The following is a 15,868-nucleotide window of genomic DNA, read 5'->3' as shown; positions in this document are numbered from 1 at the left end:
ATGACGCAGGACTTACCCGTGTCATAGCTGTCAGACATGGGGAGATATCCTGGGAATAACCCGGGTTGGACACTTTCAGACTTGTCCCGTGTTGGCGACTCGGCGCTCTCTGTGTGGGAATGGCGGGAGACCGGATTTTATAACCCGGACATGACATAATTTTTGGTCAACATCAGCGTCAAAATAAACCACACATTTCCAAAGATGGACGATGGACTGTCTCTTCCTCGGCTCAACAATCCAGTAGCAATTTAATTTCGTTATTGTGTTCAGTTTAATTTTCAGTTTGCCATGTTAATAACTGGGATGTTTGTTTACCACTTTTCGTCTTACTGCGAAGAAAGAGGAAATGATGATTGGCTCGCCATGATATCTAGGTCATCAGCCTTCGCGCTGTGACCTGGGAATTCAACGCCTGCTTCCATACATGCCGCATCCGGATTAAGTCCCGGACATTATACCAGGACGTGACCTGGTAGATGTCCGTGTAATCTCCGTGTTAGTCGACCCGGCAAAATGCTTTCACACATAAGGGCTAACAGTTTAAAGAGTGTTCAGGTATGTGTGAAAGGGGCTTTTCTTAGGGTCTAAGAAGAGTCTGTGTCTAAGACTTAGACACAATATTATGTAATAAGGCACAATCAAGACAAATATATCTTTTTTTTTCAACCTTCAAACCCTTCATTCATTTTCCATCCATACACTGTAATTTTAATACGGCGCATCTGACTACAAGTTGCCACCCACCAAATTCGGCACAAAAACGGCATTTGGTCATAGATAAGCCACACTGGACTATAAATCACAGCGGTCCTCACTGTATCATGGGACATTTAAACCAAAAAATATTAACCGGTATCACTTTATTTGACAGCGGGATCATACGACTGTCATAAGACCAAATGAACCACCATGAAGCTTTGAAACAATTGGCTGCAAAGCTTCATTGCTTCAAGAAGCTTCTTTGGCCTTCCCTGCTCCCTCAGAGGAGACACTCAACCTCTGCCGTCACCTGCTGTCAACACTGTTGTTGTCCAACATGCCTCCTAGCATGCATTGCAGCACTACAGAAAATCTAAATTCATGCTCTGCGCTAATTATTTCTTCAGTTACTGTTCCAGTTGTTTCATTAATTGCTAGTTATGGTATTTAGTAGAGGTGTGCATCGGCACTGCCCTCACGATTCGATTCGATTACGATTCGGAGGGCCGCGATTCGATTCGATTCAGAGGGTCATGATTCGATTCGGTTCGATTCGGCAATGCATCACGATGCATTAAAGCCTGGGATGCATAAAAATTCTAAAGCAAAGCATATTTTTCGTGAATCACGAGGCAACACAAGCGGTCAGACATTAAACAACTTTTTATTGGCTCTTGTGCCACTCCTGGTTGAAGTCAAATGAAAATACTTTCAATATATACATATATATATGTGTGTGTGTGTGTGTGTGTGTATATATATATATATATATATATATATATATATATATATTTAAAAAAACAAACTGATCACAGCTGCTCCTTCAGGGGAGACAATCAACCTCTGCCGTCACCTGCTGTCAACACTGTTGTTGTCCAACATGCCTCCTAGTATGCATTGCAGCATTACAGAAAATAAAAATTCATGTTCTATGCTAATTATTTCTTCAGTTACTGTTCCATTTGTTTTATTAATTGCTAGTTATGGTATTTGGTAACACTTTATTTGCCATAAGACTGTCATTAGACAATCATAATTATGACATGACACTATCATGGGCATTAATGAATGCTTATAACAGATGTCATTGAGTGTTAATTATTATCTAATTACCCCACTTTTGAATGGATGTTAAACATCCAAGCTGGACATAAATGGAGTTAGTGACATAATTCACCGGATGACAGTTCATGACATCTGTCATAAGCATTCAGTAATGCCCATGATAGTGTCATGTCATAATTATGACGGTTTTATGACAGTCTTATGACGCTGCTGTCAAATAAAGTGTTCCCTATTAACCCAAATTAATCAACAAATAAGCCGCACTGGACTATAAACCGCAGGATTAAAAATGAAGGAAAAACGTTGGGGCTTATAGTCCGAAAATTACGGTAATTAAAAATATTCTAAAATTATATGTGATATAAAATGGTCTATATCATAATAGAAGATTTTTTTCCCATAACGCCCACTCTAGTGTGAAATTACCATCTTGGAAGTTGATTGGGAAAAAATTTCCTAGTCTTGGTAACGAATAACTCAATAATATTAATAGTAATGGCTAACTAATAATAACTAATAATTTATAGTAATTAATAGTAATGAATAACTCAGTTTTTTTTGCCTCCCCAGTTCAACAAACACCTTTTCGTGCACATTGGCCAGTCGAACCCCAGCTACAGTGACCCCTACCTGGAGTCAGTGGACGTAAGGCAGATCTACGACAAGTTCCCTGAGAAGAAAGGAGGCCTGAAAGAGCTCTTCGACAAAGGGCCGCACAACGCGTTCTTCCTCGTCAAATTCTGGGTAAAACAACATTTTTTTCATATGTAAATTAGCTTAAATAGTTCATTCATTCTGATCGCTCTTTAAACTGGAAGTGTCACCGCAGCTTATGCTCCCTCCCACGGATAAAGGTGAAGTACAATGCGTACTCCTGTTAATGTTTTCTTGCACCTGTTGGCTGTTAATGGTGCTGCAGTGTTAACTGTGTTGTGAGAGCTTAAATATTGGAGTCAAAGGACATTAAGGACAATTCAGACAGTTAGCACATTGTGATGAGTCGATGAGCCCACTACACACACACCAGACAAGAGGCAGTGATGCCTAGCTTGCTTTTGCAATGTTTGTATTTTCCTCTGAAAATGATGATAAAGTATGTGTGCAAGAAAGAGTATGTGAAAGCTGCCGTTGGGAGACTGGCAGCTCTGAACTTCACCAGAGGAAATGTGAGCCCGGGCACCTGTCCCTGTGCGATTACACCGAGTCCAACACTTTTGCAACCCCCTCCTCCTAATATACTTATTTTTAGAGCAGCTCCACCCCTAAACACATGTACATGACAGAACCACCAGAAAGCAAAGCACGGTGACTAAAGTTAAAAACTGTATAAAGTTCTCATCCACAGAAACTGTCGCAAAACAACATTTTTACTTCTAATGTTATTGTTAAATTCCACATTGAAGATTTCATAAAGTCAGAGATTGATGTACTGTAGTTCTATTGTTCATGTCAGGTGACCATGCCTCCCCATATAGCCCTAGACAAGCTTCAAGCCACTGTAGTGACAAGGAATTAACAGATTATCATGTACACCGCATGGCATGAATGGGAGGGCAATTTGTCAGCCCACCTTGTGTTTGTTTCTTATAAACCTATTTTTAATATCGATTAAAACTTGAGAGCTCAGCGGCGGAACATTAGATGCCTGACAAGCCCATAAGTCCACGTCCACTTTGCAAACGGTCTTTTCCTGGCTGTTACTGTGCAACCTTAGATTGTTCAATTTTATTGTTGTTTGTAAGCAAAATTGGGTGGGTAAATGGTTTACTAAAGAACCTGTTAAGTGAATTCAAAACTTCATGAATATTGAAGTCTGTGGACCTGTAAAGCCCAAACCATTAAATAAGTGACAGAAAATTGTTATTCTTTGAAGTTGAAGCCAACATACTGGCCCCTCAGATCAAACAAAAGGATAATATGTACCGTATTTTCCGCACTATAAGGCGCATCATAGTATAAGGTGCACCTTTTGTAATGAACGGCAAGCCGTTGATGTGGATCCCAATCACAGACCCGGAGACCAGGAATAGTGAATGTTTGTATTTTTAATAAGTACAACAAAGGGAGCACGCCAAAAAAACGTGAGTATAACAAAGTACAATTAAGAGAGCATGCTACAAGACATGACTATAACAGTACAAAAATCTAACTACAAAGTCTGAAAGAGCACAAAAGTAAAAATGATCAAACCAGGACACGACCATAGAAACGTCGGGAAGCACGAAGGATGATGAGGTACACACAGCGATAAGCAAGGCAAGTAGCAAGCAATTCTCCGACACTGGCAGATGGTGGTAGGCGTCCTTAAATATGAGGTATTCCTAATGCGCCACAGGTGTGTCGTATGGCCCCGCCCATCCGGCTCAATCAGGTGCTGAATGAAAAAACAGGAGCTGAGAACACACAAATGACACCTTCAATGAATGGGCTATTTTAAAAGTATCCATAAATAAATAGGGCACATAAGGACAAACAGGGCATTATAAGGCGCAGTTATAGTAGTGGTTGGGGTTGCAATATACATAAACTATATGGTTCTGCGCTACAGGGAATGTCATGCCATGGTTAACCAATACAGGTAGTCCCCAGGTTACGACGTGCCCGACTTATGTGATTTCGACTTTGCCGAAGTCTCGTTCGCTGTTTCGTCTCCAGTTGTTTTTTTTGTTTGTTTTTTTTTAAATCGCATAACAGTGTCTTGTCCGCCACCTCTCAGTATTGGTGTTAAGTACAGTACAGTGGTATGAAAAAGTATCTAAACCTTTTGGAATTTCTCACATTTCTGCATTAAATCACCATCAAATGGGATCTAATCTTTGTCAAAATCACACAGATGTAAAAACTGTGTGTGCTTTAACTAAAACCACCCAAACATTTATAGGTTTTCATATTTTAATGAGGATAGCATGCAAACAATGACAGAAAGGGGGAAATAAGTAAGCGAACCCTCTGCTTAAGGAGACTTAAAGAGCAATAGAAACCAATTTTTACCAAACAATTTAAGTCAGGTGTGTGCCCAATCACTGATGAGTGGTTTAAAGCTGCCCTGCCCACTATAAAACACACACCTGGTAAGAAATGTCTTGATTAGAAGCGTTGTTTGATGTTCATCATGGCTCGGTCAAAAGAGCTGTCTGAAGACCTGCAATCAATGATTGTTTATTTGTATAAAGCTGGGAAAGGATCCAAAACCATCTCTAAAAGTCTGGATGTTCATCAATCGACAGTCAGAGAAGTTGTCTACAAATGGAGAGAGTTTGGCACTCTTGTTTCCCTTCCAAGGAGTGGCCGTCCACCAAAGAATTCAGCGCAAAATAGTCCAAGAGGTAAAAAAGAACCCTAGGGTTTCTGCTAAAGACTTACAGACATCACTGGCACAGTCCAATATCTCTGTGCACACATCAACTCTGGCCAAGAATAATGTTCATGGGAGGACTCCACGGAGGAAGCCACTGCTGTATAAAAAAAATATTGTTGCTTGTTTAATGATCACAAAAAGGCACTTGGACAATCCACAGAAGTTGTGGCAAAATATTTTGTGGACTGATGAAACCAAAGTTGGATTGTGTGGGAGTAACACACAAAGTCATGTGTGGAGGAAAAATGGAACAGCTCACCAACATCAACACCTAATCCCCACCGAGAAGCATGGTGGAGGGAGCATCATGATTTGGGGCTGTTTTGCTACCTCAGGGCCTGGAAAACTTGTAATCATTAATAGAAGAATGAATTCAAAAGTTTATCAGGATGTTTTGAAGGAAAACCTGAGGCCGCCTGTCGGACAGTTGAAGCTAAAAAGAGGATGGATGCTGCAACAAGACAATGATTCAAAACACAGAAGTAAATCAACTTAAGAATGGTTTCAGATGAACAAAATACACTTTCTGGGGTGGCCAAGTCAAACTCCAGATTTGAACCCCATTGAGATGCTGTGGCATGACCTAAAGACAGCGATTCATGCCAGACATCCCAGGAATCTGACTGAACTACAGCAGTTCTGTAGAGAAGAATGGGCCAAGATTAGTCCTGATCGATGTGCCAGACTGATCTGCAGCTACAGGAAGCGTCTGGTTAAAGGTTAAAGTTATTGCTCCCAAAGTGGGGGAGGCACAAAATAATGAATGTGATGGTTTACTTACTTATTTTTCCCCCTTCTGTCATTGTCTGCAACTCTGCATACTATCCTCATTAAAAAATAAAAACCTATAAATGTTTGGGTGGTTTTAGTTGAAGCAGACACAGTTTTTTCATCTGTGAATCTGATCTGAATTTGACAAAGATCAGATCACATTTGATGGTGATTTTATGCAGAAATGTGAGAAATCCCAAAAGGTTCAGATACTTTTTTTTTTTTTTTTTTTTTTTAATAAATTTGGATTTTAAGATTTAAGATTAAGATTACTTTTTCCTGTTTTCCAACAATTTTTTGTTGTGAGCAACATCGTTGTAATGGTCTCCCTCAGTATCAATATTACTGCGCACCCATAAAAATTTATGACCACCTCGTATCATTAGAAATATACAACAAATTCATGCTTGGTTTTAAAATCCGAAGCAAGTAGAAGCTTTATATTGAACAACTATTCAATCTATTATCAACAGGGATTGGTAACTAAAATGCTTGCAGTATTCCAACTTTTTAAAAACTGACAAAAAATAGGCAATGCACATGATTTGCTTTCGCCTACCAACCAAAATCATGTCGGAGGCCAACTCTAACCCCTGGCCTTGAGTTTGACACTTGCCTGATTTTATACATCAGGTTTTAAAGGGGGTAAATATCTAAAAAAACAGTATGTACGTTTGGCGCTTTAGGTTTAAATCATCCATTGGGATGAATGTGGGTGTGATCTTCAGTACATGTATCCTGTGATTGACTGACGACACATCCAAAGTCAAATGTGATGGACGCCAGCTCGCTGGTGACCCTGAACAGGACAAGTGATAGAAAATGAATGAATGGATGCACTGAGCGAAAACCATGAAGGATAATTGTAAAATATACAGAGGACTCTTTGCTTTGCCAAGGAGCGTGAATGTCAAGTTGAAAGTACCGCCTCACCCTGTCATGCCTGCCAGATGGCTTTTGTATGTATGGGGTTACCCTTCTCGCATGTTCGACTTCCGCATTATTTATCGCGGCAGGATAAAAGACATTTGTGAGTGACACCATTTTGGAAGTGGACTTAGGTGGGCCTTTAGGGAAGGGCAGCTGGTCAGATTCCTTGATGGCATTTGAATGAGGGCAAGATGAGACCTGTCATCTATATATCATAGGAAAAAAAGGGGAGTGGGGCTGTAATGAAACTGAGGAGATAGAAATGGAGACTTGGAGTGTGAACCAGAGAAAGAGATCAGTCAGTCAATGAAGTATTAAACTATTGCCAAATCTGAGTTCATCTTAAGCCATGTTTTCACCAAGTTCCAGTTTGGTTCCCTATAGTCCAATTCAGATAAGCGTCATTAAAACTAAATACAGGGAGTCCTCGAGTTACTAACGAGTTCAGTTCCTATGCACGTAACCCAAATTTCCGCTTAAGTCTGATTTCCCTGTTAAAGTCGAAATTTATGTCAAAATGTTTGGTATAAAAACTAAAATACATCAACATAATAATAAAAAAACATTTAAAGCAACTCTATGTACGTTTTCAACCTTTATAAAATATTTTTATAACATTTGTGATAATATGTCGACTCACAACTAGTTGTTTGACACCTTTTTTTATATCTTGAGGGGGTCTGTATCGCTTTCACCGGCACTAATTAACTTTGAGGAGGGTGGCAGGAACCCTGCCACACAAAAAAAACTACAAATGTGCTGACTGCTTTACAGCATACGTCACTTTCCCTTTTCCCAATTCATTATATGGACGAAAGTCGATGCTAACGTTTTCACGCAAATGCTGCACAGATGGCTGACAAGTTTGGGTGGGATAGCCACAAGGTTGCTAACCGTCATATGCATAGGCGGAGTTTGACTTTTGGGGCAGGGAGGGCACAACGTGTTGATGACCCCGAAACGTAGTGTCAGCAATAAAATTAACTTACAAGAATATTTATAATCATAAGTTGACAATGAGTGTTTTTTGTTTCCCATTATTCTTGAGGGGAATTCTAAATCAGGCTGCTTAGGCAATACTTTTCGCCAAGATTGTCATCCATTGAATATGGTACATGCCAATACGGTGTCGTGCCAATGTAGTTACCCCAGCCAAGGCAAAAATTGTATCCTCTGAGTGGAGCCATATGTAGATTTGTGTCGTTATTATTCAACCCAAAAAAATGTCGCTTCAATTAAAAAAAATGTGTTTGAATGCAAAAATAAATTTAACACTCAATGTGTTTGAATGCAAAAAAATACATTTGAAACTCAACCCCCCCCCCCCCCCCCCAAAATGCATGTGAAAGCTATTTTTCTTTTATTTATTTATTTATTTATTTAAGTCAAGCAACTTTTTTGATTGATGTTGATGTGTTTTTGGGCTACATTTTGGCTAGGACATTTGTGTCTATATTATTCAATGAAAAAATAAATTGCTTCAAAAAAATATAGATTTTAAAAAAGAAAATCACTTCAATCAAAAAAAGAAAAATTTCAATCAGAAAATTTTTGAATGTGAAAAAATATTTGAGATTGAAATTTTGTTTGAAAAAGTTGAAAAAAGTTTTCTTTGATTGAAGCAATCCTTTTTGTGTTTGGGACATATTCTGATTATGATATTTGTGTCTAAATCATTCAATCCACCCAAAAAATTTCAGTCAACGAAAAAAATCTTTTTTTAAAATATCTCCCAAAAAAAAAAAAAGAAATGTTTTTTTTTTTTTTAATTATATGCAAAGCAAATGACCGTCTAAGGTGCTCGAAAAATATTTTTGACCCATTATAAAAATATATATTGTTTTTCATTTCATTCATTTTTGTTGCAGTTTTATTGCTTTTCAACTTTTTTATATATAGGAAAGTCAATTATATGCAATGACACTTTTCGGACACCAGGGGGGGCCTGGCCCCCCTGGCAGACCTGTTAAGTTTCACGATTTGGTCGGGAGACTCCCGATTTTGACCCCAATGCTCACGCCTCACGATTAGAAAGCCAAATCTCCCGATTTTCCAAAAATGTCAATTTTTTTTTTTTTTTTTTTTTTTTTACGTTTTCGTTTGTCACCGTTTTGTAAAGATACCATTCGGCCCGATTCGGAAAGTGACCAACAACGAATAGCCTGGCCGTCTCCGACTTCCCTGCCCTCCCTCCCCTTCAGAGCTGGAAGAGCCCAACCCATACATCTGACAGGGAGGGAAGAGGCGAAGCACCACCGACTTCCCAAGATGCTGGCACTAATAAACCGGCTTTTAGACTGGTTCAAGTCTTTATTTTGGAAGGAAGAGATGGAGCTGATTCGGGAAAAACGACATTCATCAACGTAATTGCCGTAAGTCTTACCTGCCAGCGATAGCTAACTAGCCTAATGCTAATAGCATTAGAGCTAATGATGGGAGAACGATGACGAGGAAGAAGTCGCTGCTTTACTCTGTGTTTTCATGGATCAAACATCATGGAATATTAAACCACTGCGGTCCTACCCCCACAATATATGAATTTAAGTGAGAAAGCGTATCGTTACTTACTTGAAGTTTAATCATTTAGATTCGCTATTATGCTAAAGCTAAAGTGTATACTATACACTTTATTACATTATATCATTATTACTGTGCTGAAACAAAAAATATAAAGTTTCAATTCTAGGTTACAATTCAATTAAAAAACTGCCATGACAAAAATACTTTTAAAAACAAATATGATTAATTTTCTAAATGATGTAATTAATGTTTTTAATCTTGCTGATTTAGTCTGACGAAACCCTAATTGGAGTGATGGTTGATGAGATGAAGAGGCTGCTGAGGAAGCTGATGTCCAAATTTGTGCAAATGGATGTGATCAGGAAAGCTGAGGATATCCTAGATGTTGATTACAGGAACAAGGAGAACTGGCATGACACAGGCAACATAGCAGTATCACATGATGCCAGACAATACATGGAGCAAGTTGAAGACTATCTCTGATGCCACCAAAAAGAGGTTCTTTGACAGCGTACTTAATTTTTACACAAGTGTTGTGACCAAAATGAACTTGAAAAAAAATGGTTGCATTTTGTCTTAGCGATTGTCGCGCGAGCGCGCGTCATCAGGGTTGGCAAACAGAAATCTCCCTATTTGCAATTTCTACAACTTAACAGGTATGCCCTGGCTCTTTCATAAAATCCGCTTATGGTCATATGCTATTGTTTAGCCACAACTGGATTCATTACCTTATTACTATTCGTCCTTCACACAGCCGCTGGAAACAGAAATGTTGTTTAATCCATATGCAGGTGAACGAGAGATTGATTTTTGGTTCCTTGATGATTTTACGACACTATTCAGGTGTGCACTGGTCCTCATGGGAAGTGCAGTCTTCCTGAAGGCAAAACATTACCGCTTTTGTCCACCGGCGTCGCTAAAATCGACCAAAACTGAAAAGCTTTCTTTAACTTTCGTCCAAATGCAACTTATCTTCACCAATGTAGTAACGCATAGTAACGTACGCCTTTACATCCTCAGTAACAGTAACGGCATTGCAAAGATGGGAAAAGTACTTATTAGATTACTCAGTAGTGACAAAAGCAACGCTGTTAGCAGTGTTGTCTGACTAAGTAACGCGTTACTGTAATCTGATTACTTTCTTTCTGTAACGAGCAATCTAACGCGTTCATTTTTCCAAGCCAGTAATCTGATTAAAGTTAGTTTCCTCGGTGCCTGTGCGTTACTATTTTGTTGTTGCCTCATACTGTATGTAGAATGAAGAATATTGTAATCATGTACGAAGAGCATTTGAAAATAAAATACTGCGCTTGGGTTTGGGAGTGACATCACATCTCACGTTTTCTCATCGGGGGGAGAAAAACGGGTCACGTGTATTACCATCCTGCCTGCGCGCGCGCCGTCTGCCACGGCGGTCAACAACATAGCCTGGCTAGTGGCTACCTATCAGGATGCTAACAGTAAAGGAGCCGGAGAGATACAACAAACGGCTGCATTTGCTCACTGGAGATACAGCCATTACTTCACATATCCGTCCAGTAAAGATGACAAAAATATCTCAGTGCGTTGCAAACTCTGCGCAGGCTCAGAAAGACTGTCGACCGCTAAAAACTCAACATCCAATTCAACAAGGAAGCACATGGGATTACAGCACAACACGAAAAAACTCGAATCAAAGCCGACAGGTAACGAGACAGCCAGCACTTCCAAAGTTTGTAACCAGCCTTTATAATATGTGTAATTATGTACATTTTATACTTAGAGTTTGTAACCATAGGCGAAGTTTTACATTTGTGTGACTGGAGGAAAAGCATGTTGAAGACTGAAACAAAAGTCAAAAGTTTGGACACACGTCATGATTTTTGCGTTTTATATATTTTCACTACTATTGGAGATTCTCACTGAAGACATCAAAACTATGAACGAACATGTGGAATGGCAAAAAAAAGTGAAATAACTGAAAACAGAGTAGTTTTCAAAGTATTCACAAACTGTCTCCAAACTTTTGGCCAATGCTGTATATATACAGTATGTATATATACATCTTGACACTGTTCGAGTTCAATCAACTGTTCAAGTTGTTGTTGGCAGCGTTTGAAAGCTTAGGTTTAAAGAAATTCTAAATATCCATCTTGCCTCCTCTGGTGTAGTTTTGGCTTAGCAAAGCAAAGGATAGTCTCCGAGGTGCTATTCTCATAATCTGCTCGAAAAATGATTTTGACCCATTATGAAAACTTTACGTTGTAGGATTTTTGTTCATTTCATTCATTTTTATTGTTTGTTTTATTGCTTTACAACTTTTGGAGACAACATTTTAACGGCTAGGTCTTTATTCCAAAGCGGAAGTTCAGAATTTTTTACATTAGGCTTAATCTTGGAGTTAGCGGGGGTTTAATTAGTCGTTGGAGTTGATTTAAACAAATTTTGTGCAATTTGTCAGTCATTTGTTAGTTTTAGGGCTCCGGAATGGCTAAGCTAGGGCGTGTCAATGGCTGGTCAACGAATTAAACCCCCGCTAACTAAAGATTAAGCCTTATGTGAAAAACTCAATTACACGCGATGACATTTTTCAGTTATTTTTATGTTGAGGCAGCAAAAGGAAAAAAAATTGGTAAAAAGTAACTGATAACTTACTTTTAAAGTAACTTAGTTACTTTGATAACAAAGTAATCACTAAAGTAACCAGATTACTTTTTTTTAGGTGTAATCAGTAAACAGTAATTCAATTACTTTTTAAAGTAATCCGTGACAACACTGGCCGTTTTAACGCCGCTATACTCTAACAGCCTTATTAACAACACTGCTCCTGGCGCACAAACACAGATGAGCACTGTCCACTACCTAAGCAGAAGTTATGGTGCTACAAACCAAATGGCAGACCAGGCACGGGCTTTGTAAAGTTGAAATGTCGTAGGTTGAGGACATTGTAACCCATGCACTTCCTACATACAGTATGGGTTGTATATTTGAGATATGTTGGACTTTTGCATGCTCAAATGCTGAAAAATTAAACGGTGCTGTTTTCTACGTATAAATCAAGGGTATCCAAACCCGTCCTCAAGGGCTGCTATGGGTGCAGGGTTTTGTTCCATTGGATCCAGCACAGACAGTTTAATCAATGAGGTTGCTGAAACCAGTAGCATTTTGCAACAAACAAACAGTTAAAGCAGTTAACTGCAATCAACTGATAACACTTGTACGACACCAGATTGGTGAAAAGCTGTCCTCTTGATGGGTTGGAATGAAAACCCCCTGCACCCATTACGCCCTTTGTGGAATAGCTTGTACACCCCTGATATAAATGCTTCTTTTCCAGTCATCATTCCAAAACTGAGATCTGAGAAAACAATCTTTGAATTAGGACAGCAATATTATTCCTGTCCTCATTGAAAAAGTACCTTCTTTTCTTACCCTCATCAAGAACAGCAGGAGGCGCCTTGGGAGGTGGTGACCCCAGGGTGTGCACTGAGGAACAGGTTGGCATGGCGACAGTGACAAGCAGATGGCCCACCACCAAAACTATGGCATTCTAGATTGAATTTCCAGTAAACGCCCCTGTCGGCCACTGGCTGACCTGACAATACCCCCTCCCCGTCTTCCCCTCTCCTTAGCGCCCGTGGCCCTGTCCTAACAGATTGTCGCACGCTTTTGAAGTGCCCAGTGAATTTGATTTGAGCTGCCTCTGCTAAATTGTTGCACAGCCGGCCGGCTCAGGGTGATCTAATCAGCCAATTGTACACCGCTGATTGTAATTGAATGAATTCCCTCGCAGGCCGTAAGGCGAGCGATGGCGCTTGGGTGAGGGTCGCCGGGCCTCGGGGATGAAGACAAATAGAGGAATTACACGAGGCCCATATGAAGATGAACGTGGCGAGGAAGAGATGAGGAGGCTAGGTAGTGTCTCAATGGCCCATTAGAAGGCAGAGTGGGGGGGGGGGGGGGGCGCCAAAGCGAGAATGCACCTCGGTCAGATCTGAAATCGGATAACACTCGTCAACTCCGACATTAACCCATTGGTGCATCTGCATGCACTTCAGATTCAAAATGACCTCAAGAAATCTAATTTTTAATATTTATAGTACATTCAATTGGTTTAGGTCTACTCGGCTTGGACAATTTTCTTCCTTTCCGACTAGCTATCATCTCAAGCACCAATTTGACATCTAAAAAGGGGGTGGTTTGGTTTGGCTCACATGATCAGTGGTCTGCTTCCGTGCCTGGGTCAAAGTATCCTTCAGCGAGATACTGAACCCCCAGTTTTTCCTGAAGCTAAGCAGGATGATTGAATGAAATGTCGGTATGAAAGTGCTTTAGCTGCCTTGAAATGAGATCTATACAGTGTATTCTGTAACTTATTTCTTCATCTTTGCTCAAAACCTCACAGTGTATTTTTGCCCATTTTGTGGAAATCCTTAAGAACCCATGAGCGGTGCCAAAGCTCTGTCTAGTGCAGTACTTCTCAAATAGCGGGGCGAGCCCCCCCAGGGGGGCGCAGAGCGATGCTGTGGTTGGCGCATATGATCTTAGGGAACATACCTTTTTACCGTACGAGAACAAAGTGTAATTTCACATCCACTCAGTGGGTGGCAGTGCCACTCTCATTTTCAGCGTGTGCGCAATATTTTTGAACCAGACAAGAGCACACAGCAAAGAGCACTGGATATATGTAAAGCTAAAACAAGGAAATATGACGAAGCGTATGTAGCATTTGGCTTTGACTTTTAGTACAGTGGGAGACGAGGAAAGGCCAGTCTGTTTACTTTGTCTAAAAATGTTTGCTGCGGACGGCAGGAAATATTTTTTTTCCAGCTAAAACGTGCCGAATATTGCCAACAATCCTCCTGCTATGTCAGTGTTACATCACTAAACCAGCGAGCACTGTCACCATCATATAATGTGGCATACCAAGTTGCTCAGTGCAAAATAACCCCACATCATAAGAAAGGAGCTGATACTGCCTGCAGCAAAAATAAAAACTGTCCCTCTTTCCAATGACAATGTCGTTTTTATTCGATTATATTTTTTGTTTTTTCGGCCTAATTGTTTGGCATATTGTCCTCGTGAGTTAATGTTGCTAATCAATTTGAATTTAATATTATTTATTGATTTCATTAAGTTTTATTTTTCAGTATCAAACGTTCAAAAAATGTATCCTGAGTGTATTTTTACGGTATTCATGTGTTTTTTTTTTTTTTTTTTTTTTACAGTTTTGTAAGTTGATCTACATTACTTTTTTCTTTAAAATTAAAAAGAACACATTAAGTGTTTCCCATAGGATTTTTTGAAACTGTGGTGGTGGGCTGCATCGGAGTCGGACAGCCTCACCATGTCGTGCCACGGCGAATTTTTTTTTTTTTCTTCATTATTTTTTTCCCCCCAAGAAGAACCATAACAAAGATATATTTGAAATATTTCATTAGCTAGGCTAATGTTATAGCTCTCAGCTACGGTATATGTATGTAAAATGCGTAGCTGATTACAGCTACGTTACCCTATGTAATAATGCGACTTTTTTCTCGTAGCAATAGTACGACTTACATCTCGTAGTGACTCAGGGTTGGCAACCCAAACTGTTGAAAGAGCCATATTTGACCCCCCCCTCACAAAAAAAAAAACAAAAAAAACTGATACAGTATGTCTGGAGCAGCAAAAAATTCAAAGCCTTGTACAAGCCTTATAATTATCAATACTAGCTATATTAGCCTACTATAAAAATGACTAAGTTGGCTAGAAATACATAATTAGCCTTCATGATTAAATGTTTATTTTCCCTGCAGTGAATCCTATAGCGCACCACGTGACTACTCTGTTGTACGATGCCACCACAAGTTTAACTTACTTACAATATTAATGAATTGAAAGAATGTTTGTGTCATGTTTGTCCTCCTAGAAATCCTATTAAAACAAAAAATATATTTCCCTCCCCCATCTTTTTCCATTAAAAAAAAAAAAAAAAAAAAAAAAGCAGCGCTAAAGAGCCGCATGCAGCCCGAGAGCCGCGGGTTTCAGACCGCCGTCGTAGTCCTCCTTTTTCCTTTTTATTTGACCCTCGTAAGTACTACATTACCACAACAATAACAGTCCTTCTGTCAACTGACCCATTTACAGGACTGGGGGAATTCTAATAGCCGTGTAAAGAGTTTTACTTGATTCGGTGAGAAGGTGAATAGTTTTTTCCCCGTTGTTCGTGAACTAAATTTCCACACAAACGCACATCGAGGTACCATTAACTTAGCAAGGAGAGGTATGAGAGTCATTTTTCGAGTGTCCCAGAGCTTGCGAAATTGGGAGGGGGGGGGGGGGGGGGGCATTTATCAAAGTTTCGTCAGCCGTAATTTGTCTGAAGTTGGCGCGCCGGTGTTGTGCCGAAAAATAGCCACTCCACGCGAAATGTCCCCCCTGACGGGAGCGCCCACGCGTCACTCGTACAAACAGCCTTTTCTTACCAATCGATGGACACGAAAACGACGTTCTTGTACCGTGAATATGCATCATTTTACTCTGCTTGAACTAATAAATATT

The 15,868-nt window shown here is 39.7% G+C and overlaps 1 protein-coding gene across 2 annotated transcripts in view; it reads left to right on the top strand.

The window, feature by feature from the left end:
* The window catches only part of LOC130916238 (transcriptional enhancer factor TEF-3-like), a 92,601-nt gene that overhangs the window by 58,453 nt on the left and 18,280 nt on the right, over positions 1–15,868 (top strand). For both annotated transcript variants that reach the window (XM_057836778.1, XM_057836777.1), the window contains exon 8: positions 2,338–2,511. In XM_057836778.1, the coding sequence (XP_057692761.1) occupies positions 2,338–2,511 (174 nt within the window). The remainder of the gene's footprint in view (positions 1–2,337; positions 2,512–15,868) is intronic.

The sequence above is a fragment of the Corythoichthys intestinalis genome, chromosome 5, assembly GCF_030265065.1.
Source record: "Corythoichthys intestinalis isolate RoL2023-P3 chromosome 5, ASM3026506v1, whole genome shotgun sequence".
Lineage (NCBI taxonomy): Eukaryota > Metazoa > Chordata > Actinopteri > Syngnathiformes > Syngnathidae > Corythoichthys > Corythoichthys intestinalis.
The sequence above is the reverse complement of the archived record's forward strand: the minus strand, read 5'-3'. Positions and strand labels throughout refer to the sequence as shown.